Consider the following 23,541-nt stretch of genomic DNA (forward strand, 5'->3'; position numbering starts at 1 on the left):
ATCTCCACCTCCTCAACCCAAAAAAAAAAACCTAAAAAAAAAAAAAAAAAAAACTCACCTCATAATAATGCTCAAACTTGATCCGATCATTAATATACCAACAACACTTCACCACCCCCAAACAATAAGCCCTCAGCACAACATGCATCGTCTCCCCCTCCCCCACTGCTTTCCCCCTAATAAAATCCGCATCCCCCAAAACCATCGGCTCCGGCTCCAGCATCCGATCAATATACACATTCGTCAACAACGTCTGCGAAAGAGGATACCCCTGATACCAAGCCATCTCAAGACAAAACATCTGGTCAATAATCCCAATCACCTCCCCCGGACTCAACACCCTCGTCACATCATAATCCTCATCCAGGCTCTCCCCGGGAGCAAGACAGCCGCTGTCCATCTTCGGGTCCATGATCTATTTATTTCCTGTTAGCCCTCCACCCCCCCCCCCACTTGTCTCCCCTGCTCAAGAACGCACCTCTAAAGCGCCCACACTCTCAAACAAACTGAAAAACCCATCCTTGACTAATTCGCCCAGTTCCAACGCTGTCACTGTCAGCACTCCTTCTCGTGATATTTCATTTCATAAAAGGAAAACTCACCCCCAGCAGCAGCTCTAAACTTCGACGTCACGTCAAACGCCATGATCCCTTGCTGATCACCACCCCCCATGATAAAGTCCGGTGGTGGCGGTGGTGGCGGTGGTAGTAGCTCCTCCTCGTAAGGCTGATACCCCTGACCCTGCTGCGCTCCAAAATCCCCAAACCCAAACAACCCTCCTCCTGCTGCTGCGTGGTGATGGTGAAAAGGTTGTTGCTGGGGGGTGTTGTTTGGTGGGGTTGTTGTCGTGCTGGTGGTGGTGGGGTTGAGGGATAAGTCGTTTAGTTCTACCCATTGTCCATCAGTAAATCCGCTTTACCAGATTAAAAGAAAAAAACGGACGGAGATATACCTACTTCTGGTAAGATTCTCCGGTTCAGAGTCTGATGTGTTGCTCATTGCGTGAGTTGTTGTCAAGCGTTAAAGTGAAGGTGGGAAAAATAAATGTTCTGGATGGGATGGATGGAATGCAAAGAAGGCAGAGAGAAGAAGTATGACTGGAGCCTCTCTGCCTGACTGCTTGCTGTAAGTTGATCCAATGAAAATTGTAGCCTTCTTTTATATGGAGAAAAAAAAAAGACAAGGCCCTGAGAAATGATAAAATGCAACGGATTTTTAGTTAGTTAGGTCTTGCGTCGTTAGTGGCGTATGACTTGCAGTTTGCGTCTACCCTGACTGTTGGGGGTAATGGTGCAGTATGAGGTGAGTGAGTGAGCTGTGGTGGTGGTGGTGTGCTAAAAGGTGGGTGAGTGGGTGGATATGCTTGGGGCGCTTGACCACCCCTCTCTCCCATGGAACTGGGTTTGCTATCTGCTGCGGATGCCCGGACTTCCATATAAGTTTGACATAGGTAATGGAACGATACCCTCTGAATTGCAAAGTACATACAATCTAAGAAATTCTCTTGTAGTCTGCTGAAGAATGAGCTTCATGGGATTGGTGCTTGTAACATCACACCAAACAACAACAGTGACATCAACCTTCCATCCACCACCTTGATAGCTTCATAGGTCCAGGTATTTTTGCATTCCCCCCTTCACCCAACTATGATACAAGGCCCCAACCGGTCAGGCAGCGCAGTGCTTCCCATCTCTCGCTCCCAAAAGAACCGCACACAGCACCTCCCCAAACCCCGTCTATACCATTGCCGTAGTGTGTCGAGTGTTGCGCTCCATCCCATTCGGCGATTCCAACCCCCCTACACCGACTCCTTTCAAGCCATTTTCAATGTCGGGAATTTACTGGCCACCCTGAGCAGCACTCTCAACAGCAGCCGCAGCGTTAGCCTGCTCAAGGTTCTTAAGCTCGCCCTGCTTTCCGTTCTGTCCTCCCCCCCCCAGTACCAATCAGCTATCCAATCCCTCTCGTTTCAACTCCTCAAGATGTGTGTGTGTACTCACCGACCACTTCGCAAACCTAATCTCAGAAACACCTCTGCGCTCAGCAGCAAGTCTCTTCTCCTCCTTCAAGCTGCGGCGCACAACCCGGGAGGCAACGGCCAGGTAGCGGTTGTAGCTGTTTGTTGCCCCAGTCAGCACAAATCTGTTCCCTTTCTCCCTTTCCCAATCCAATTCCATCTCCAATCCCCCAATCTCGGTCGTTGTCGTCCACATCCCCCCTCCAGCTCCCTCCCCCACCGTCCCTCCCCAATTGATCACAAAAAAAAAACGACTCACGTAAGGCCAGCGGCTTTCCACGCAAAGGTCATTTTGGCGATTTGTTACGTTGCGACGTCGAGAAAGTAAAGTAATCAGTCGGTCGGCGTGGATGCGGAATGGGTTGTCGAGAAGGTACAGGCGAGCGGATTAATGGACCTGAAAAGCTCCAACAAGCAATCAACCAAGCTGGTTCGTCGGGTGCAAACCGAGAAGCTCCGCCGCCCGCCCCTCCCCCTACCCGAGCTCCGGGTCACGTGATGGCCTTTTACATCATCTCATCACCACAACCACACAGCACAATGAATGAGTTGTCTGTCGTAAAAGGGAGGCATCGTATATACCATGTTCACAAGTCATATACAAAAGAAACATATTCACGGAAGCTTCAGTTTTAAAGCAAAAATTTCAACCACCCCTCTCAAGTGCCCCTCCTTTCTTTTCTTTCTCTCCCATCTCTCAGGCGGGTATGTTAACAGTACAGGGCTTCTCTCTTTCTCATCACACATCTCTCTAACCTCACCCCCCTCACTCCAATGTATACTCTTCCCCAGCCTCCCCAGCTTGATTCGTAGGTCAGTGAACAAGGTAGGAAAGTGGGTTTTAAGTCTAGTGGTCACTATATGCACAAAAAGGGTACCAATGCCGCAAGTCTACCAAACGGCAAACACCGAAGGACTGTTATACAGATTCTCTTTTCCAGTTCCGTTTTTGTGATCCCCGGATGTCAAATTTCTGCAACACCGCCGTTCCCGTTTATACCTGAAGGCCGAGGTCCTCAGCGAAAGGGAGCACGTGGAGGTCACCAACCGACGCCACCGAAGCCTTGCCCTCGAGGAGAGCCTTGGCAGCCTGTGAAAAGAGTTAGCAATACATCCAAAACCAGATTTATGAGAGGAAAACCTACAGCCTTGAGCTTGTCACCGGTAACAGACTCGAAAGCCTTGAGAGTCTCGGCAACCTTGAGGGGAGAGCCGCCGTGGATCAGGTTGGCACCGGCGTGGACGATGCCAACACCGCCAACCTCGCTGCCGGAAAGGAGAGTGAACTTGGCCTTGGCAATAGCCTTGACCAAAACCTCCTGGGAGACACCGCTCTCAGCAACGCCCTTGAGCGCCTTGACGGCAGCCTCGGCAGTCTTCTTGACGGCCGCGGACTGGCCGTTGATCTGGATGGCGAGGAGACCAGCATCAGAGTAGGCGTAGTTGGTGGCCTTGGCCTGGGCACCGGGGGCGGCAGCCTGGGACAGGAGGGAGAAGCCGGGAGACCACTTGATGGTGGACTCGCCGCCGAGGAGACCGGCAAGGACGGCAGTCTCGGGGCTGCTGGCACCGAGGGAGGCACCGGGGAAAGCGATAACAACCGAGTTCTGGCCGACGGCGGAGATGCGCTGCTCACCACCGTGGTACTTGGAGGCGACGTTGTTGAGGGAGCCGGAGCCCTGGGCCGAGACGGTCTTGAAGAAGGGCTCGATCCACTTCTGGAGGCCGTGCTCGCTGGCACCGTCGGAGACAACGGCGATGTTGGACTTGGAGTAGGCAGCGGCGGCAAAGTCGGCAACGGCCTGCTCGTTCAGGTAGGAGTCGATGGGTGTGCTTGGGGTGGGATAGAGAGGGGCACCGAGGCCAGAGTGGAAAGCGACGGCGTGGGCGGCATCGAGGGCAACGGCGGAGGCGTCCACCTTGGCCTGCTTCTGGTGAATGATATCCTTGACCTCCTCGTGGAACTCGTGAGCTGTTCAACCGTGTCAACAAAGCTGTTCCCTAGTCCAACCAAAAAGTCTATATTATAACGCACTGGTGTACCGCGTCTGCGAGACCACCTCGGCAAGGAGCTCGGTGAAGTAGGGGAGGTCCTCGCGGAGGAAGCTGGCTTGCAGCACAAGGGCCTCGCGGGTGTGGTAAGCAGTCAATTGACCGCCGAGGAGCTCGGCCTCACGGGTGATGCGGAGAGCAGAGCGCTTGTTGGTGTTCTGGAGGCCCAATACAAATTAGCTCATCGATGTCCCTGCCTTGCTGAATCGCGCCCCATGGCCACCACCACACCACTTGTCTCGTCAAAAAAACCAAAAAAAAAGGGGCCAACCTGCCTTGTAGGCAAACTCCTCCAGTCCAACCGTCAGTCCGGGGAGGGGCTCGTATCGGGTGCCGGCCTTTGCGACGACGGCGAGGCGGGTGGTCGGGCCATTGTCGTCTCGGGAAGCAACCTTGACGCCGGCGATGGTAGTGGGCTCGTACGAGGCCTTGGGTGAGGCAGCAGCAGCGAAACCGCGGGCTCCCTGGCGCCCGAGGGCCAGCTTGCTGCCTCTCGACAGAGCCGATCTGCAGATCATGGTTGGGAGGGAGGGGTTGTCGTCAATTGACACTGATAGAGGTTCGCCGCAGCTTCGTGAAGGGAGCTGTGATACCAACAGCTAGTTCCGAAAATTCCCTGGGCGTCTCCCGGTATGACGGAAAAATTGGCTGTGCCGAGACCGTGGCACCCGGTCGCTGTGTACTTTTGGGGCGTAAACCCACAGTGCAGCCTTCCCTGAGGGGTCCGTTTGGGCCTGCGATGTTGACGTCGTGGGGTTTGGATGATATAAAATTAAACGTTGCCCCGAGGGTGGAAAACGCTTGAAAAAGGTATTACTGGGAATTTTCGATATTCAGATCTCTATTCTACTGCTCTGTTCATCTGTCCACCCCCTCTGGCCGTCACAAGCCAATATTTGCATTCATTACACCATTTCTCGAACCCAGTCCCTTTAGCAGCCTCTGCACCTGAGCTCAGCGTTGTAAGCAAGGAAGCGCAGGCTGTGATTGGTTCGTTTCAGAATCTGGAGCTGCCCCGCGAAGGCCGCGCCAAATTTGCCGTTCGGTCGTGACTCTGCGACTGCGGCTGGCAGCTGCTCAAAAATTGTCATTGAACTTTCTCCATCAAGCCCGAGTCCCCCACCACCCAAGCCATTTTCCCTTCCACGCTGCACCTTGTTCGAGGTCGAGGGCCTTCAATGACTTTCCGGTAGTATCTGTGACCAGCTCTAGAGATAGTGAGAGGATCTCTAGAAGCCATTACAAACTAATCACCTACATTTCATCCTGATATATACGATACATCGCGCGCACCATCCCGCCATCATGTTGGTGGTGAGTACAGCCCCGCGATGTCATTCAAACCTCAAAGCGACGACCTCCATGAACTAACAATTTCATTGTCAGACCGCGCCTCTCGCAGAGTTTTGCACTCTGACCATCGACGAGATCTATGGCGAGCTGCCCTCGAGGATCTACGCATCGCTTCTCATGCGAGGCAGAAGCACGATCCAACAGCTCGCTGGTGACACCGGCATGAACGCGCGCCAGCTCCGTCACGGTCTCGCCCTGCTTTTGCAGCATAATTTGCTGCACTACCATCTCGATGCCGGGTCACCCCACTATTTCTACGAGGCCAATGTTGAACATGCCTACAACCTCGCGCGTACGGGGAAAATCCTTCAGATGGTCGAGGAGACCCATGGAGCGGCTGCCAAGGATGTGATGCAAACCATCATTCTGACCGGCTTAACACGAGTCGGCGATCTTGTGGATGCGTACCAGAATCGAATCGACAGGATGAACAGAATCAAGGAGAAGCTCAAGGCAGAGGAGGATCCATTCGGCAATGGCGTAGAGTCGCATGAAGTCAACGGCGAACCCAAGCCCAAGCCAACCCCCCAATCCAGCAAATCGGACCCCTTGATCAGCAGCATCGCCGACCTGAACAAGATCATCTACAAGCTGGTTGAGGCCGAGCTACTTATTGGGGTTCACAAGACAAGCTTCGAGAGTCCCGAAGACCTGTTGGCGACCATCGAGTCCGACATCCAAAAGACATACCCTGGCGGCGAAGTCAAAGGAAACAAGGCCAAAGCCGAGTACAAGGACAAGGTGGCTGAGGCGTTGCGCAAAAACCGAAGTGAATCGAGATCCCTGAAGCGGAAACTGGAGCAGAATGGCTTGTCTGCAAAGCGACGCAAGCTGTTCGACGGTGCCGCTTCGGCCAATGGTACGCCTGATGGAGAGATGGACCTTGGTATCGATGTGGGTGACCGTCGTGGTTAGGTTGGTGACCAAGGAGTGTTGCTGACTTTGTTTTAGCCACAACAAGTGATGTGTATCAACTACGAAAAGTGCCTTGTGGAGCTACGGAATCGTCGCCTCATGCACTATGCTGAGGAGGCCTTTGGACAGACGACTTCTTGGGTGTATGCCTCGCTTTTGAACCTTCTTAGCAAGGACATCTCTCGCTGCCGCGACGACCCAATCACCGATCATTATGAGAAGGATGAAGAGAAACCTGCGCCTGTTGTGGTCACGACATCACAGCTTCTGGACGTTCTGAAAACCAGCCTTGATCTTTCTGTGGGGCTCGGCCAAGTGGATGCCGACAAGATCTCGGTCACAGCCGCCGAGAAGATTGCAGAACTGCCGCCGAGGAAGAAGTTCTTCATTGACGTCCAAGCCGAAGCTGACGCCAATGCTAGCTCCGATGATGATGATGAAGGGGAGGATGTCAAGCCCGCGACAAATGGTGTTAACGGGGTGAATGGGACCCATGTGACGAACGGCGTCAATGGGACGGCCAAACGGGTGGACCGCCGAACTCAGCTCCGGCAACACTTGTTGCTTCTATCAGAAAGCACGCAGGGCTTTTTGCGGCATTGTGGAGCGGAAGAATGGACGGTCGACTTTGTACCGTTGATGGCAGCCTTGCGACAGGCCGAAATCGATGCGACCATTGAGAATACGGTAGGCCGCGAGGGTGTTCGACTAGTGCGTATGCTGCGGGCCAAGGGCAAGCTGGACGAGAAGGCGATTATGAGCGTAGCTCTCATGCGAAAAGCCGACATGTCGAAAAAGCTGGCAGAGATGCACAAGTACGGTTTCGTTCAGACGCAAGAAGTGCCCAGGGAGGCCAAGGCAGACGTGAAGAAGTCATTCTTCCTCTGGTATTTCGACGGCACCATGGCGCTTGAGCGAATTCTCGACGTTTCGTACAAGACGATGATCCACTCCCTCCAAGTGCTCGATACGCTTCGGGAGAAGGACCAGCACGTCTTGTCCCTGATCAAGCGAAGCGACGTCAAGGGTCAAGAGGACGACAAATTGCGCAAGATCCATAAGGAGAAGCTCACTCAGTTTTTGAAGCTCGAGCGGATGTTACTTGGTCAGATTCAGCGTGTGGACGACCTGGTCGCCGTGCTGCGGGACTACTAATCGGGGGATGGAAGAACAACACATATCATTCGATGGAGCTTTGTGCGATACCAGGTTCTAACTCATTTACATGGGCGGCGCAAGGGGTAAAATTCCTGGAAAGGATACTGGCATTGGCAGGACAAGTCTTTTTACACACAGCCAATTATAGAGCTGCGAGTCTTGTTATGATAGACATAATAAAAACATTTGTATATATACTTGACTTGAAGACAAGTGAAGTGGGAATTGCTGATAAGATAACGATAAGATGGGACAAGACGAGTCCGGGCACCGCTGTCGGAGCTAACGCAAGGCACATGGGTCGATGCGCCAGGGACTCGCGAGTCGCTGGGGACCAGAGCCGGGACCCGCCAGAAATTTTTCAAGAAGCGGGACGAAAACCTATCGGAGCGCCGTCATCGCGGATACACTTCGGAGAGCTGCTTCTTTTTCTTCCCTCTAGTAGTTCGTTGTCAATAGATCTCCGGCCGGTTGTCTGCTTTTTCTTCTGCCATTGCTGCCGTTGCTTGCTTCTTTCTACAGCAGTTATACAATAATTTCTATACCCCTCCATCCACCACCCCACACCTAAATCAACATGTCTCCCATTGCGGCTGGTGGCAGAGAGAAGGAGTCCAACCTGGCGAGGTTGTTGGGTTCCGGTATGTTTGACTGCAAGAGAGAGGTTATGGGAGTAGTAAACTGATCAATTGATTTGTAAATTAGGATCTGCCGGTATTGCCGAGTTGGCTATCTTCCATCCTGTGCGTTTATTATTGAGTTGGCGATTCTCGAGGATTGACGGTGGGGTTATTGAGGGTGGTGGGCTAACGAGAGGGATCATTATACGAATTAGGTTGACACAATCGCGAAGAGATTGATGTCCAACGAGGGCAAGGTACTTTTTCCGTCATTCTTACCCATCGCGTTGAGAATGATTGCTGACCCCAAAGAAAAGGTCTCGTCCGTCGCCAAGCTCAACACCGTCATCTTCAAGGACAAGGCCAACGCCTCCGCCGGCCGCAAGTTCGTCTCCCTTTTCCCTGGGCTGGGGTATGCTGCTGGGTACAAGGTTCTTCAGCGTGTGTACAAGTACGGTGGTCAGCCCGTGGCGAGGGATTACCTTGGTGTGCATTATGGCAAGGATTTCGAGAACGCGTTTGGCAAGAAGACTGGCAAGGCGATTATGCACTCGACTGCTGGTAGCTTGATTGGTATTGGCGAGATTGTGCTCTTGCCGTTGGATGTGCTCAAGATCAAGAGGCAGACCAACCCTGAGGCGTTCAGGGGGAGGGGTGTGCTCAAGATTGTGAAGGATGAGGGTTTTGGGCTTTACAGAGGGTGGGGGTGGACTGCTGCGAGAAACGCCCCTGGGTCGTTTGCTGTAAGCATTCTGTTCTCTTTTCCCCCTCCTGATGGAACATGACTAACGAGATGTCACATAGCTCTTTGGTGGTTCCGCCTTTGCGAAGGAATTTCTCTTTGGCCTCAACGACTACAACAAGGCATCGTGGTTCCAGAACTTCATCGCCTCCATCGCCGGCGCTTCTGCGTCTCTTGTCGTTTCGGCCCCCCTCGATGTCATCAAGACCCGCATCCAGAACCGCAACTTTGACAACCCCGAGTCTGGCTTCCGCATCCTGACCAACATGGCCAAGAACGAGGGCGCCGGCGCCTTCTTCAAGGGTCTCGTGCCCAAGCTGCTCATGACCGGTCCCAAGCTGGTGTTTTCGTTCTGGCTTGCGCAGACGTTGATCCCTGCTTTTGATGCGGCTTTTGCGGGGAGGAAGGTCGAGGTTGAGAGGAAGTAGGGAGATGGAATAATGGGAAAGGGAAAGATAGAAAGAGGGCGGGGGGAACCATATGAGTGTATGATATGAATGGGAAGATATCAATGGCGGATCTTTTGGCAGGCGTTGATACACACGGAGGAAAAGGGGAGTGGAAAAATGGAAAAGGCAAAGCAAGCGAGCAAAAAAAGGGTAGATAGACACACCGGGGATTTTTTTTTTTGCTTTTTTTGGCTGGGCTTTTTATATAACTCCTCTTTGATCAAAAAAAGATGAAAATAACTCTCCGTATAATCATCGTGGGATATTGACAAAGGTCTCAAATTTCACATGCCGTTGAACCAATTGCACAAGATGGTAACTAAGATACTTTCAAATAACATAAACTTCCTACGGGGGGTATCTATTTCCTCTCAGCAAAGCAACTCACCCCCCCACGCTTATGAATACCTCTCTCTCTTCCTCTCCAAAATCCAAAATTGGGTCTCATTCCCAAACACTCCCTCCCAACCCCATCTCCAACCTCCTCATCTCCTCCTCCTCCTCCTGCATCCTTCTTCCTTCTTCTTCGTGCCTCTGTTCCCTTGCCATATCCCTCACCGCAGAATCAACATCCCACAACCCCCCTCCCACACCAAGGAAATCATCCAGATTCTGCAACACATCATTCACCACATCCTGTGACTCCCCTTCCACTACCTCCTCCTCATCTTCAATGACTATCCCAAGCTGGGAATCAAGCTGTGGCTGCAGCAACACCTCCTCCTCCTCCTCCCCCCCTTCAACCCCAGCAGTTCTCCCCGAGTTGTTGTGTGAGTCCGCAAAAAAAACAAACTTCTCCGCCATGGCCTCCACCCCCGGACTGTCACACCCCTGCTGGCTCTCACTCGGCAACAACCTCTTCTGTGTGTCTCGAAGTTTAGCCACCGGGTTGGCAAAGGTCGTGTGGCCGAGGCGTTTGGTAGCCACCTTTGCAAAGTGCTTGGAAAATTTCTCCGTTTCCGCTATCGGGAGGTCAGATGACAAAATTGATGGTGGTGGGGAGGAGGGTCGCGTTTTGGGGTGGGGGGAAGAGACTATTGGGGTGATGGGTGTGCCGGAGGGAGTGGTGGAGGGGTATTCAGCTGAGAAGTAGGGGGATGATGCTAGGTCTAATGCAGGGGGAGTTTCGCCCGGTAAAGGCGCAAAGGTGACGCGTTTCGTTTTTCGTGACATCGACGGGGTGGTGGTGGTTGACAGTGTTTGTCGGAGCAAGGACTTGGGTTTTATTGTATTAGGTGTCGGTCTCCGGCTGCTAGACAGCAGACCTGGAGACCAGGGGTTGGCGGTGGCGGCTTGGAAAAGGAGTTGGGTGCTGCTTATAGGACCTGTGTTGTTCCTCGCTGAGGACATCCCGGATATCTTCCTTCTTTTGGCTGGTTGAGGGGAAGGGGTCATGAAATCCCTGAAGGACTTGGTAGAGAGGCCAAAACTGTTGGTATTCCCAGGGGTTCGCTGGGCGGGTTTGTTGGATTCGGGGGTTGATAGCTGGGCTATTGACGCTTGGGAGTTGTTGGTATCTGAAGGAAAAATTTGAGGTGGTGGTGTCTCGGGTCTTTGTAGGACGGCGCTGTTGGCAGGAGAAGAGAATGGAACAAAAGAGCGGATTTCGGGAGCTGGTGGAATTATCACCTGGAGTTGAGAATCGCCTCTCGCCCAAGGACTTTGAGATACTGGTAGTTGACAAGAATCCGGAACTGTGAGGGCAACAATTCTGCCGGGAACTGGCGTCTCAATATTGATAGCCAGTGGTAGTGATACTGTATCAGTTGCCCAGGGGCTTTGCTCAACCGATACCGGAGAAGAAGACCGATGTGATGAGATGGAAGCAGGCTCCCTTTCATGAGCAGTCTCCGTCACTTCCTGTTTGGCCACCGTTTCGGTGTCAATTTCCATTTCTTCTACCTCACTCGCAGCATCAATCCCGGGCGCCTCTTTTGCAACTGTAGCTGGTGAATTTGGTTCGTCTCTGGCTTTCCCCGAGGTTTCCTTAGCGTGATCCAGTGCCATTTCTGGGGTTGCAATGCCAGATGAAGGTGACGATGCAGTTTCGTCAGATAGGCTAGAACAAGGCGCTGCGTGGATTGGCTCTTCCTGAACGGTGACAGCCTCAGCGCCCAACGTTATAGCAACGCTGTCTGTAGCTCCGCTCGATTCTGCACCTGGGTCCAAAACCCTTCGGATGGCGTTGAGTCCCTGTGAAGCCCGATGGGCAATTTCTGCCATCAGGCCGTTGACTGCGGGGACCAAGGAGCCAGGGGAAGTGATGGTCCTTGGTTCGGGTATGGGATCTGGCGCTGGTGCAGAGACTACTTCCGATTCTAGCGCTGGCTTCGGCTGTGGTGCTGGTGTCGGTGCCAACACCGCCGGTTCAGAAACTTGGGGTTCTGGTACTCCTGGCTCTGGAATCTTAGGTTCAAAGACTTCTGGATCAAGTAACGCCGACACCAACATTATTGGTTGTTTAGGCGGTTGTGGTGCATATTCTTCTGGTTCAGGCTTCAACGCCATGTTCAGAACTGTAACCTCCTCAGTCTCGCTAGCCTCCGCTGTCTCTTCATCTTCTTCATTTTCTTCAGGGCCACTCTTGACCACATCATCATCATTTGTATCGTCTGCCAACATACCAGCATTGGCCGTCACCGACATCTCTGCAACATGTTGTTCCGCCGCTGCAGCCTGCTCAAATTCAGGCACCTTAGGCTCCTTCGCCCTAAGGAGCGTTGGCGCGGGTGCTGAGTCAAGGGGTACAGTTAACTGTGAACTCTGGTTCGTGGCGTTAGTGCCAGGTTTGGGCCACAACAGCCGTTTGGGAAAACCAAGACTGGCCGCGATATCCTGTGGCACCGACGCATTCTCCTTCTCACACGTAACATTGCCCATGCCGACATCCTCGCGGTCTTCCTCGGCAAAAGATAGAGGGACCAGGGTAACACCGTCGATTTGCGAAGCCCTACTAGGAGGACTGTCCGCTGCGCATTGCTTTGAGCGTTCGACATGGGTCTCAAGTTGAACTTCTTGAGTGACGATTCGAGGCTCAGGCTCTGGCAGGTTAACCACTCCGTCATTGTTAGAAGAAGTTGGTGATGTAGGCTCCGACGGATTTTGGTCCTCCCGTGGAATGTCAACTGTTCCAGGTTCCACCGTTCGAATCTCCGATGATGCGTGGTTTGGTTGATTTCGCTTTTCACTCGAGTCATCATTGCTCGGTAAGACGCTGGAAAGTCTACTGCGCTTGCGAAGCGGTGGATCTCGTTGCTTCTGGCGCGTCTTGCGAAACCGAAAGCTGCCATCTGTTTGAGTGCTGCCTGGCAGTCTTTCAGTTGTTGTTGTCACTGCTGAACCAACATCGGCGGGTGTCCTGGTTGTGGAAGGCTCCTCGAGGGGCGGTTGGACAAGTAATGTTGGAGCTGGCGTACAGTTTTTGAGAGAGCTCCCTTGGAGCGGCTGCCTGAACGGAGAAGCTTTGCTTGATTCCCGAGATAAGTAAGTCTCCTCGAATAGTCTGATGGCGTGTGGCGAAAGATCAATGACCGGTAAAAGCATTGCCTGCCCTGCCCCTGGTGTGTGAAGCTCTGGTTGCGGTGGCAACTCCTCCTCTCGGACACTCGAATCCTTCAACCCAACGGTCTTCTTTTGGCGTATAGGCGTGACAATCAAGGGGGACTCGGGCGGAGGCGACAGCTCACTGGATGCGTCATCGTTAAGGCTCTCCGGCGTGGGCACTTTCGAGGGCGTGCTGACGGGCTCGGTTTGAGACGGATAATAATTGGTAGGTGTCGCATTGACAGGTATCTCGGCAAGAACCCGATCTCTCCAGTCCTGCACCCTAATAAGGCTTTCATCGTCGGCATCTTGCGTTGGCGCATCGTCAAGCTGTACAATGTTGCTTCGGGCGCTCGACAATTCAGAGGACTCGTAACGGACAGGCGGCGGTTGAGGTTTAGTCGCAGGTTTCTTCGCAGTGGTTGGGCGCTTCCTCTTTGAAGATTTGCGCACGACTGATTTTGAGCGCCAGGGGTTGGTCCATCCAGAAGCCTTCGTGAAGGGGCCAGAAAGTGAGGCTGAGATCAAGTGAAGGCGCTTCCCTTGGAGATAGCGGCGTCCTTGTGCCTCTATTCGTTGCCGTCGTTCGGCCGGGCTTTCGTACTCGTCGTCGTCGGAGCCAATGTACAACACATCTTCGGGCTCGTGGGTGGCTTCGCAATAGACGTCCTGATCGCCAAAGTGGTCGGGCTGGAGAAACCTACACTCCTGGTTGCCCTGTACCCAACCATTGGTCATTTTGGGTGGCGCCGGGTAATGATGATCTTGCGATGCAACATGGGTGAGGTTTAGGTTGAGATTATACGTGCCGATGTCGCTGGGGAGGGGGGTCGGGGTGCAATTCGTGGCGGGTTAGGGTGTTAGGAATTGAAGCTGTTGTTGACAATGGCGCTGTTGCCAGGGCCCCAAAATAGGCCCCCAAAATCGGGGGAGTGGGGGACGTGCGTTACAAACGCGTCTGCATTAATTAGACGCGGTTGCGAAGTCACATGATTATAACCTCCCCTTAACTGGTTGGCTGTCATTGGCCAGAAGCTCTCCACTCCAGACGACCTTGCATGAGCCAGCAAAGACAAAGGCATCCATCAATGGGCTACCAAGACATCTTGTCTATTTGCGATACCTTGTAAGCAATCCAATCATTGAATTATTTGTTGAACCATACATTCTCAACATATCACAAAGCCGTCGGCCGCTCCCTCATTCATGTGGGCTTAGACAACTGGGTGTCAATTCTTATCGATGCCTCGATTCAGTCCTTGTTCCCTACATCCCATTGATCTTGCTGGTCTTGCCATGCTTAATCAACAGTCCCAAACTTCACGACCGTAAAGAGCTGGCTACAGTGTCGCCACTGCTCTGCTGGTGCTTCCTTAATATAGCTTAGAGCTCTGAGTTGGAAGTGTGCCTGTCATCATTTTGGATCCGATTCTTTCTAGCGTCCTGTACAGGATATTGAATTGTCAAATTCATATACGCAGGCTTTGCCCGTGTCTTTCTCCTGTCCTGTATGATAGAAAGCCTTGGTGGAATGCCAGATCTTGTAGATGTGTCCCAGTCACCATTCCGTCGATGCATGCACATCCTGACAGTGGGCATGTCTCGTTCTAACAACTAAGCCCAGTTCGAGGCGACGTGGAATGCCCATTGATGGGATATACCACGACAAACCATGTGTTGCACTTGGCTTTGCGTAAAGATGTACGGCCAACAGGCTATCTGTCATACAGGCTCTTTATGGTTCACGTTTATTATCTATCAACTCCAATTCCAAAAGCAAGAGTAGGCGATAGTGTTGGTTTATCCTGGCCCGACTTACGATAGGCTTTTGCTTGGAAGTGGACATAGAGCTGTCTCATTCCTGCGATCTAAAGGTACCTTGCGTATCTTCCCCGATGGCTTTCAAAGTTTAGGCTGATCATGAGATAGAACGGCTCAAAGGCCTCGCCGATAAGGGGCAGATATTCACTTGACTTGCCGTTTCCGAGACGGTGGTTGGTCAGAACCGTGCTGATACCGTGCTTGAGGGGGTGAAGGCACTGTCTACGGTGTTGTGATCTGTACCCACAATATCCTGCCCCAGACTTGGCTCCTCTGACAGATTGTCACCCTTAAAATAATCTACACTTGATCTTGGACTCTTCCCTTGGCTCTCATCTTACTACCATCATCGTTAGGTCGTTGGATTCCTGCTTGGCTTCCGAAGTTTGGGATACACCATACATTCTACACCACAACAAGCAAATCAGCTGTTTGCTGACCTTAAATCGCTTTACATTGCAACATCAAATCAGAACCTGCACACACAGACATCGATAGAGAGTCGCGCAAGAGAAATACTTGGAGACAGACTCCTGGAACCAGACACCAAAGACAGACACCAAAGACAGACACCAAAGACAGACACCAAAGACAGACACCGAGGGACATACCCCTGGACAGACACCAGGACCTTGACGCCTAGCCCCCTATCAGCTTATCATCGACGACCAAGCATCATCAACAGCCGACTAATCAGCATCAATAGCCAGTATCAGGACCGCACTACCGCGCTGAGAAGTCCCATCTGAGGGTAAGCTCATCCAAGCCCTCATCACACAAAGCGCTTGCAATCGTTCAATTTGGGGAGCGAAACCTCAGGTCGCCACTATGGACGAAAGATCAAATGCTAACCCTCGGTCAGTTCTTGCACACAAACCCAAAGTAAGCCGGGTTAGCAGCTGCTGTTCTGCCATCCATCCCCGTCTGCAGACACCCTGTATTTTGGCTGAGCTTTGCGACTTTGGAATCTTGCGGAATTTTCTCCTACACTACTTGGGGCCCTGCGAACTTTTCTGTTCCCTCTGCCTTTTTTTTTTTTCACCCACCACAATTCTCGAAATATCCACGCATTCCCACCACAGACTGCTTTTCCGCCTCCAGAGAAAGACCAAAGCCATAGATATGGCTTATATGAACTCCGACTCCGAGTCGGAAGCCGGCGGTCACCCCGGCTTCAGTCACTCCCACGGCGGCGGTGCGCCGCTCTACCCCCCCTCCCCCTCCCCCCAACCCACCAAGCCCTCGCCCATCGGCTCAGAGATGGCCAAGAAGAAGGCAGCGGAGAAGAAGCTCGCCGAAAAGGTTGAGCATGCCGAGAAGAACGGCAACCCAACCCCCGCCACCAAGGTGTTAACGACACCTTCGTCGACCTTGGCCGGGGGTTCCTCCAGTCGTGAATCCTTGGTCTACAATGGCAGACCCAAGAAGAGCGCCGCCACCACTGATGCTCCCATCGTCGATCAGTTCGATCGACTTTCTTTGGCTCCGCCCCAACAGGTCGTCAAGACCACGAGCCAGATCTTCCGCGGGGCTGCTGCCAAGGTGTCGAAGAATTTCGAGGATGACGAGATCCATCATGATCACAAGGTTTGTTTATTTGCTCCCCCTTCAGTTCTGTGGCTTGGCACTAACCTCCTGCTAGGAAATGCGAAAGCAGTGTCGTTTGGTCTTGCGCCGCATCTGGGGACTGCGTGAAGGCCTGCACATGTTGCAAGATACTGCGGGTATCTCTGACGAGTTTTTGAAGCAACTAGACTACGACATCCAGGGCCTCATCAACTCCGTTTCTCAGATGATGGATGAGGGTGACAAGGTCGGCCTGGAGCTTCTTCGACTTATTGCCCTTGCTGAGTCGTGTGGAGATGAAGGCCGCAAGACTCAAGAGGACCTTCAGCGGTTCAAGAAAGAGCACGAGAGCATCGTCGAGGAGTACAAGTTCGCCAAGGAAGAGCTAAAGCAAGTCTTGACCGACAACAGGTTGGAAGTCCAGATGGCCCAGCAGAGGGTCAAGGAGCTGGAGGAGGAGCGCCTTACTCTTGACCAGGTTGTTGCGACCTACAAGAGTAAGAATGCCAGAGACTCGGAGATGATCCAGTTTCTCCGCGAGAAGCTCGAAAAGCTAGACATGGAGAACGGTTACCTGCGTGAGCAGGTTGAAGGCAAACGCAATCTCTGGATGCAGGTTCACACCGACGAAAAGGAGCGCGATGCTGCCCGAAACATCATCAAGCAGTCGTCGATGCTTGGAATGGGCCAGTCTCGCCCATTGTCACACCATGTCTCCCAAGTGAGCCTCCGTCCGGGCCCCCGGCATGGTCCGCATCATGATCAAGGCCTCCGATCTTTCCAGTCCTACAGCCAACTGCCGTCTGGCTTGTCTCCCAAGGACTCGCAGCTGATTCGGACTCCGCATGGCGGGACCTCCACGATACCTAACGGACCCCAGTCTTTGCAAAACTCTCATCTCAAGCAGATTACATCTGGCAGCACAGCTTCTGCAAACAGAATCCTGAACAGTAAGGCCACTACTGCCGATAACTGGCGTCGCTCCACTCCGCGGGCTTCAATCATCAGGGCCGATTTATCTGGCAGTCCGTCTGAACGCAATCCTGCTTCACCGTATGCTACCTTCTCGGACCTGGAGAGTCCTGCCGCGTTCAAGCAGACTGATGAAACGACATGGGCCAGAGAATTTGAGGATTTCTATAGCCTGATGCTTGGATTCTGCAACTCGCACTTCAAGCGTCTTCAGGTCAATCCCCAGATTGTTCACGCCAGCATCCAGACCAAGATACCGAGCTTGTACAATTACATGTGCACGGTCATCAACCCCAGGAGGCCGGAGGAAGGCCAAGGCTATGCCTTGTCTCTCTTGTGCGAGACCACTACGCGCCCCTACTACCTACTTCGCCTCATGCTGCAGCACATTGTCAACCTGATCTTCACCACCGACGGCTGGACTGGATTCAGCAAGGCTGTTGATGAAGAGATGGAGAGCCTTGGTCAAGTCTTGGAGTGCAGCAAGAAGCTCTCAGAGCGCGATGCAGCCAGCAAACGTTTGGCCGAGCTTGTCGCCGAAATTGAGGCAAACAAGCAAGGACCAAACTTCAAGAATCGCAAGGTCATCGAGCACAACCAGATTCTGAGGAAGATGATCGCGCCTTTCATCAAGCTGGCCAAGGCCAACCAAGAGGCCATCTTGCACGACTTGTTTACCGTCACGCAGGCCGCCTGGGAGTTGTCGTCTAAGCTGCTCAAGGCGAAGCGCACGTTCCACTACGTCTTCAACGACACGGGTGCCAAATATTCAGACGACGTCCATATGGCGGTTGAGACTCTTCTGAAGCCGGGGGATATGGCTCTCCGAAACTACAGGGTCAAGCTCTCGATCACGCCCATCGTCACGATGCGCAGCGATGAGAATCTTACCATCCGGGCCTCGCAGATTGTGAAGGCCAAAGTTTTGGTCATGCCCTAGGTTGATCTCATCACTATTGTTTCCACCATGTGTATCTATCACTTTTGGTTCCAGCAGTTCATGCGCCATTTCGTTCAATCTTTGCACTGGCAGCGCTTGATCACAGACCATCAACCTCTAATTTCCCTTTTATTTTCGGCATCCCTTCAGCATCTCAGGTGGCTATTTTTCGAGAGCCCAAGGTCTGCCTTGCTCCCCTTGGGCAATACACTTGGTATTGTCCTTTGCATTGGCGAACTCCAAAACGCCCTGTCCGTTTGGACGAGGCACCAAAAAAAACTCACCACCCAACAAGTGTGGAAAAAGATGCTTTTCCGCCGACAACATACTCGCAACATTTTTATCCACAAGTTTTCCTTTTTCTCAGCATGCACACCAGCAAGTTCTTGTTCAAGAAGAGGGTTCGAGGCTCAGCCACAGCATTCCTCACTCAACAAACAGAACGTGCAACTCCTGTGCAACATTTTTTCCCTTGCACCTTGCAAATTCGCAAGAGAAGGCGATTTCACTGGCGACCAATTTCGATTCCACAAGATGGAGAGAAAGGATCACCACACATTACTCATCCACACATACATCGATCCACTTAAGGGAGGGTGACGGGAGGGAGTTGGGGTTGGTTTCCTGGCTTTCTTTTCGGGTGATTGGATGGATGGGACAGATGGATAAATGGGGGAGATAGATAAAGATGGATAGATGGGTTGGTCTGCGCTTTTATGGGCAGGCGGTAGGCTTTTCATAGCAGTATTTAGTATGTACTTGGTAGTATCTTGTGGTTCCTTGTGATGGGTGAGTGTGATGTCCGCCTTCTTTGTTATGAGTTGTCGAATGAGTCAGATGAGGCGAGCTTGTCATCAGGTTCAAGATAGGTATCGGGCAGTTGATGTTGCGGTGTTGAGGTGTTGCAAGTTCACCGCAGAGGCGGCTTATTCTGCCTGAGTGTCAGTATCGGGACCATTTAACCTGGTGTATGTCGATGGCAAAGTGATAAAATGTGCCCCCAACTGGAATTGGGCGCATCGCCTTCCATTAGCCACCGATATGGGCAAGACATGATAATAACCTACCTAAGAGCCTCAGGACTAGCGGCTAACCCGGCACACCGGAACCATCAATGACATGCATAGGTGACATCCCTTAAGTTCATCATGAAATACATTTGCCGCATAAGGCCGAATTAACTGCGCCGCAGTTGTGGTCACGCTTGTGAAGTTGTTAAGGCTTTGGTGCAGGTCACACCCAAATCTTAACACTTATATACAGCCCCTGCCGGCCCCACAAATTGAGGCTGGGGTCTGCTGCGCCTGTCTACCCCCCTTGGGGTACAGCCTCGGGCCAATGGTAATGTTCAAAGCATCAATAGGCAAGGCATCCAACGAGGGGAAATTCCAAAATGCTCACACCTGAACCCACTTGTGATCCAGATGCGGGGTTTACTTATAGTTGGTTAGAACTCCATGTATCTATCACAAGAGGGGTTATCCAGCAATTCATCTGAAGTCTTCACAAAGACCCTGAAACTAACAGCTGACCGCAACTGCCTGCAGAGCAACAGACAGATAAACACCACCTGCTTTCATCATTGAGCAGAAAACACCCCACTTGCCAGTCTTCTGCCAGCAATATCCTTTTCAGGTTCAAATTTTGGAGTAGAAATGGCCTCTTTACAACCAGAACCCCGCGGCCGCTCTCGAGCATCCTCAGCAGCCTCTTCTATCAGGTCCAACACCAGTGACACCAAAAGAAGCTTCTTCGGCTCTCTCAAAGACATAGTCAAGAGATCCTCCCGCTCACCCTCACCAGACCCAAACAAGATGTGCAACCCCTTCTTCACCAGCGCGGCGACAGTGACGGCGAACGACATGGCAGCCGGAGCCCCGTTGTCAGAAGCACCACCCCCCTACACGGCCCAGCCCCCCCAGCCCAACCCATCAATCTCCATCGACAAACCCACCACCAACCCCCAACACCGGACCCCCTCCCCCTCCCCCTCAGCAACGTCCATCCTCTCCACCCCGGAAGACCCTTATGCCTTCCTTTCCATGTTCGACACCATCTTTCTGATTGACGACTCAGGCTCAATGTCCTCCCAAAACAGGTGGAAAGAAACCAAATCAGCCCTGCAAGCCATCGCACCTATTTGCACCGCCCACGACAGCGACGGGGTAGACGTCTACTTCCTCAACTCCAAAAACCCCGCGCACCGCTCCACGGGGTTTATAGGGAGGAAAACAGCGCAGTCGATCAACCAGCTGTTCAGCGACGTGCACCCCACAGGATGGACACCCACCGGTTCAAGAATCAGGAACATTCTCGGTCCGTATGTCAAGAGATATGTCGAGATGGTGAAGAGGGGTGTGGACCCGGATAACACGGGGATTAAGCCGGTGAATGTGATTGTGATTACGGACGGGGCGGCGAGCGATGACCCGGAGGGGGTGATTGTCAACCTGGCGAGGAAGCTGGACGAGGTTGAGGCGCCGAGTCACCAGGTCGGGATACAGTTTTTTCAGGTTGGGGATGATGGGGAGGCGGGGAGGGCGCTGAGGGAGTTGGATGATGGGTTGAGGGGGGTGAGGGATATGGTTGATACTGTGAGCTTTGATCAGAGGGGCAGCTGGGCGGATGGGGGGGGGAGGGTGTTGAGTGCCGAGGGGATTTTGAAGACGGTGCTGGGGGCGGTGGTGAAGAGGTTGGATCGGAGGGTTGTGGGGGAGAGGCAGGGGGGGTTGTTGGCGCCTAGGAGTTAGATGATGTTTTTACTTTTGGGTTGGGGTTGAATTCAGTGGTTGTGTTTGACATGCGTGTTTTCTTCTTGGGGAAAGTCATCTTAGACAGTGGGTTGGGGTTTGAGGAGGGTTGTGTGTGTGTGTTGGGGGGGGGGGGGGGGCGGCAGCGGTGATTTTATGGAATCATGAGGGTAACAACAAGACCTGAGGAGGGGAAACTAGAAAGGGGCGGTTTCTATGATACCTGTTGACTGATATATTCTGCTTATTTTCTTGACATGTTTTGTTAGTAGCTCGCGGCAGCTGAGATTCAACAGCGGAGTACCTTATCTGATTTATTACTGCATTTTGATCACGGTTCAAGTTCTCTTTTCTGTGTGTTGCAAATTGGGTGCCAGAAGTAGTGATTACATCTGTGCGGCTTGTGCTTTGTTGAGATGGCTTGAGGATGGGAGATATGCTTTTTTTCTTAGGGAGGGGGGAACGATGGGGCTGTAGGTTGGCCGGTGTGTGGTGTTTGAGGTGGATGGGAAGGTTCCATGTGCCACCTGCCTACCCACCCGCTCGCTCTGTTGGGCTGGTTGTTCGTTGGGCTGGTTGTTCGTTGGGCTGGTTATTGTGAGTTGGTGTTATATGGCGTTGCGCGATAGGCGTTTACGCCACCTGCTCGTGTTCTACCTAGCCAGTTGAGCACACTCAGACGACCATGTTTTAGTTACGCCTCCATTCAGCCACACCAAATATTACCACAACCATATGACGCTGTTGTTGTGGGGTTCGGGGGGTTGAAGTCCCCGGGGATGAGGTTGTTGCTTTGGGGAAGGGTATGGAAGGTGATCTTGACAGGAGGACACACTGTGCTCAAGTGAGCTTCCGGTAAGGTCTGATGGAACTACTGGCGGGACTGCCCGGTTGCACTAGTGATTCCTTCCATCTGAGCCAGAAAGTTACAGGTGGCATGGCCAAAGCAAAGTTGGACGGGACGGCAGCTGGTTGAGTCGTCTTTTGCAAGATGGCCGGATGTGTAACCAGTTCACTAACAAATCACCAACAACAGCACCATCCATCAGCACTTCAATAGTCGATATTCAACCGCCGCAAACATGAATTGGCGTGCCCGTGCATCGCTAATCCAAAGCCCGACTGGAGAAAGTCAATGGTGTGATTGCATTCCTCCCCCAGAGGTAAATTGTTGGAGCAACTGTCACTACTGCCAGGTAAGCTTCTCCTGTGCCCATATCCTTTTCCGGCACCAGTCTTGAGTGACGCATGGATCAGAAAATCAAAGTGGATGGGATCGATTCCAAGGGTATCCCGTGGTGCCTGGATCGCGGCAGCGGGGATCAATACTCCGATTGGAGTACTTGCTACCTGAATCTGGCGGTAGATCCGAACGACATCATGAGGCATCCGAGTTCTTCACCAAATCTCGCCGACTATTATATCAATCCTGTGCGGGCCATACTTCCGCCTCCTTGGGACCCCTACGGTTACGGTGCGTCTCGCAATCGCTTGGTCTCTGCAACTCAGCCATGGGGGCAGCCGACCCAGACGAATAACTCGGCGGCAACTGATACCAATACGCAGCAAGGTCAGAATCCCGCAGATAGGCACAAGACATGTGAATGTTCCCTGGATGATCATGAAAAATTATTTTGCGCAAAAAAGGACGTCAAATGCAATACTATCCCCCTGCCCGCCCGCGCGTCGGAATACGATGGTGAAATATTTTGTGATACTTGTCACCCGCCCACATCGTGCAGTGAGCAGAGAGAAGAGTGGAACGCCCAGCCTGGACTGGGAGCCCGGACATGTGAATGTATCGACAAGGCCAATGGACAAAAACGGGCCTGGTGCAAAAAATCTCGCTTCCAGTGCACTTGGATTCCCACGAGCGCGAGAGGTAATGTGATATATTGCCAAATGTGTCGCCAGTGGCCGGTACGGAGAGTTTGGCTCCCCTCTTGGCGCTTCGTTTCACTGATCATAGGCTTAAAATAGACATGCAGTTCCAGTAAACACGAGTACCAGTTACAACACCCGGAAACGATTGACTGAGCATAGGCTGGGACGGGATCCACTCCTCGGATGAAGATGCCAAACTTGGCTGGTTCTGGACGAAGGATAGCGGTTTTTTTTCCTTTTCTTCGTTTGATCGGAATGTGGTGGTAGAAGCGGAACACATTTTGTCATTGTTTAAAGGGGTTGGTGGATTAAAACAGAGAGTAATAGAAAAGTATGAATATTGGTGAAACAAATATCAAAAGGCTATTACCATATCTTGCTTGATCCCAAAGCCTCTTGTGGGGTGTGTGTAGGATGTCATCCTCGTGCTCCTCGCGATGCTTAGAATAATAATGAGGTTTGCTTATCATGATCACAAGCTTGGGCAGATCTGCCTTTGTGCAAATGGTATTTACTTGTCAGGATTCGCGGTCATGTATGTAGCCCAGCAAGAATTTGCTCATTTAAGATGATATTTGATTTTTTTTCTGCCTTCTTTCAACTTCTCCTGGGCCTGATTTGTATCAATACTCAGCTCTCCTGTCATAAACAAAGGAATCCAGACCTCAACGACATGTACCTATCCTACTATCTGTCACCCCACGCCATCCGATTCCTGAGCCCTGTGGGCTAGACTGTATCATAGATTCTAGTCTCGTC

General features: G+C 52.3%; 8 protein-coding genes across 8 annotated transcripts, besides 1 other annotated feature; 4 read left to right on the forward strand and 4 right to left on the reverse strand.

Annotated features, from left to right (window-relative positions):
* Window positions 1-31: 31 nt before the first annotated feature.
* PODANS_6_4710 (uncharacterized protein) lies at window positions 32-672 on the reverse strand (the record flags this gene model as incomplete). The annotated part of the gene is made up of 3 exons (XM_001909934.1): window positions 32-415; window positions 479-552; window positions 603-672. 3 exons carry the CDS (start codon window positions 670-672, stop codon window positions 32-34), a joined length of 528 nt encoding a protein of 175 aa, XP_001909969.1.
* Window positions 673-1,838: 1,166 nt separating this feature from the next.
* On the reverse strand, window positions 1,839-2,308 carry PODANS_6_4720 (uncharacterized protein; the record flags this gene model as incomplete). Its single annotated transcript, XM_001909935.1, has 3 exons — window positions 1,839-1,922; window positions 2,001-2,115; window positions 2,277-2,308. 3 exons carry the CDS (start codon window positions 2,306-2,308, stop codon window positions 1,839-1,841), a joined length of 231 nt encoding a protein of 76 aa, XP_001909970.1.
* Window positions 2,309-3,011: 703 nt separating this feature from the next.
* Window positions 3,012-4,587, reverse strand: PODANS_6_4730 (uncharacterized protein; the record flags this gene model as incomplete). Its single annotated transcript, XM_001909936.1, has 4 exons — window positions 3,012-3,107; window positions 3,163-3,989; window positions 4,053-4,229; window positions 4,341-4,587. The coding sequence occupies 4 exons, from the start codon at window positions 4,585-4,587 to the stop codon at window positions 3,012-3,014; spliced, it is 1,347 nt and encodes a 448-aa protein (XP_001909971.1).
* Window positions 4,588-5,455: 868 nt separating this feature from the next.
* Window positions 5,456-7,492, forward strand: PODANS_6_4740 (uncharacterized protein; the record flags this gene model as incomplete). Its single annotated transcript, XM_001909937.1, has 2 exons — window positions 5,456-6,281; window positions 6,384-7,492. Coding segments are annotated over 2 exons (1,935 nt in total), but the record flags the coding sequence as incomplete, so codon positions are not given.
* Window positions 7,493-8,072: 580 nt separating this feature from the next.
* Window positions 8,073-9,285, forward strand: PODANS_6_4750 (uncharacterized protein; the record flags this gene model as incomplete). Its single annotated transcript, XM_001909938.1, has 5 exons — window positions 8,073-8,136; window positions 8,201-8,238; window positions 8,331-8,372; window positions 8,433-8,858; window positions 8,920-9,285. 5 exons carry the CDS (start codon window positions 8,073-8,075, stop codon window positions 9,283-9,285), a joined length of 936 nt encoding a protein of 311 aa, XP_001909973.1.
* Window positions 9,286-9,750: 465 nt separating this feature from the next.
* On the reverse strand, window positions 9,751-13,587 carry PODANS_6_4760 (uncharacterized protein; the record flags this gene model as incomplete). The annotated part of the gene is made up of 1 exon (XM_001909939.1): window positions 9,751-13,587. The coding sequence occupies one exon, from the start codon at window positions 13,585-13,587 to the stop codon at window positions 9,751-9,753; it is 3,837 nt and encodes a 1,278-aa protein (XP_001909974.1).
* Window positions 13,588-16,315: 2,728 nt separating this feature from the next.
* Window positions 16,316-18,148, forward strand: PODANS_6_4770 (uncharacterized protein; the record flags this gene model as incomplete). Its single annotated transcript, XM_001909940.1, has 1 exon — window positions 16,316-18,148. One exon carries the CDS (start codon window positions 16,316-16,318, stop codon window positions 18,146-18,148), a length of 1,833 nt encoding a protein of 610 aa, XP_001909975.1.
* Window positions 18,149-19,803: 1,655 nt separating this feature from the next.
* PODANS_6_4780 (uncharacterized protein) lies at window positions 19,804-20,898 on the forward strand (the record flags this gene model as incomplete). The annotated part of the gene is made up of 1 exon (XM_001909941.1): window positions 19,804-20,898. The coding sequence occupies one exon, from the start codon at window positions 19,804-19,806 to the stop codon at window positions 20,896-20,898; it is 1,095 nt and encodes a 364-aa protein (XP_001909976.1).
* Window positions 20,899-21,522: 624 nt separating this feature from the next.
* Window positions 21,523-21,630: a long terminal repeat (batrachyla).
* The last annotated feature ends 1,911 nt before the right edge of the window (window positions 21,631-23,541 follow it).

Source organism: Podospora anserina, chromosome 6 (genome assembly GCF_000226545.1).
Source record: "Podospora anserina S mat+ genomic DNA chromosome 6, supercontig 2".
In the NCBI taxonomy this organism is placed as follows: Eukaryota; Fungi; Ascomycota; class Sordariomycetes; order Sordariales; family Podosporaceae; genus Podospora; species Podospora anserina.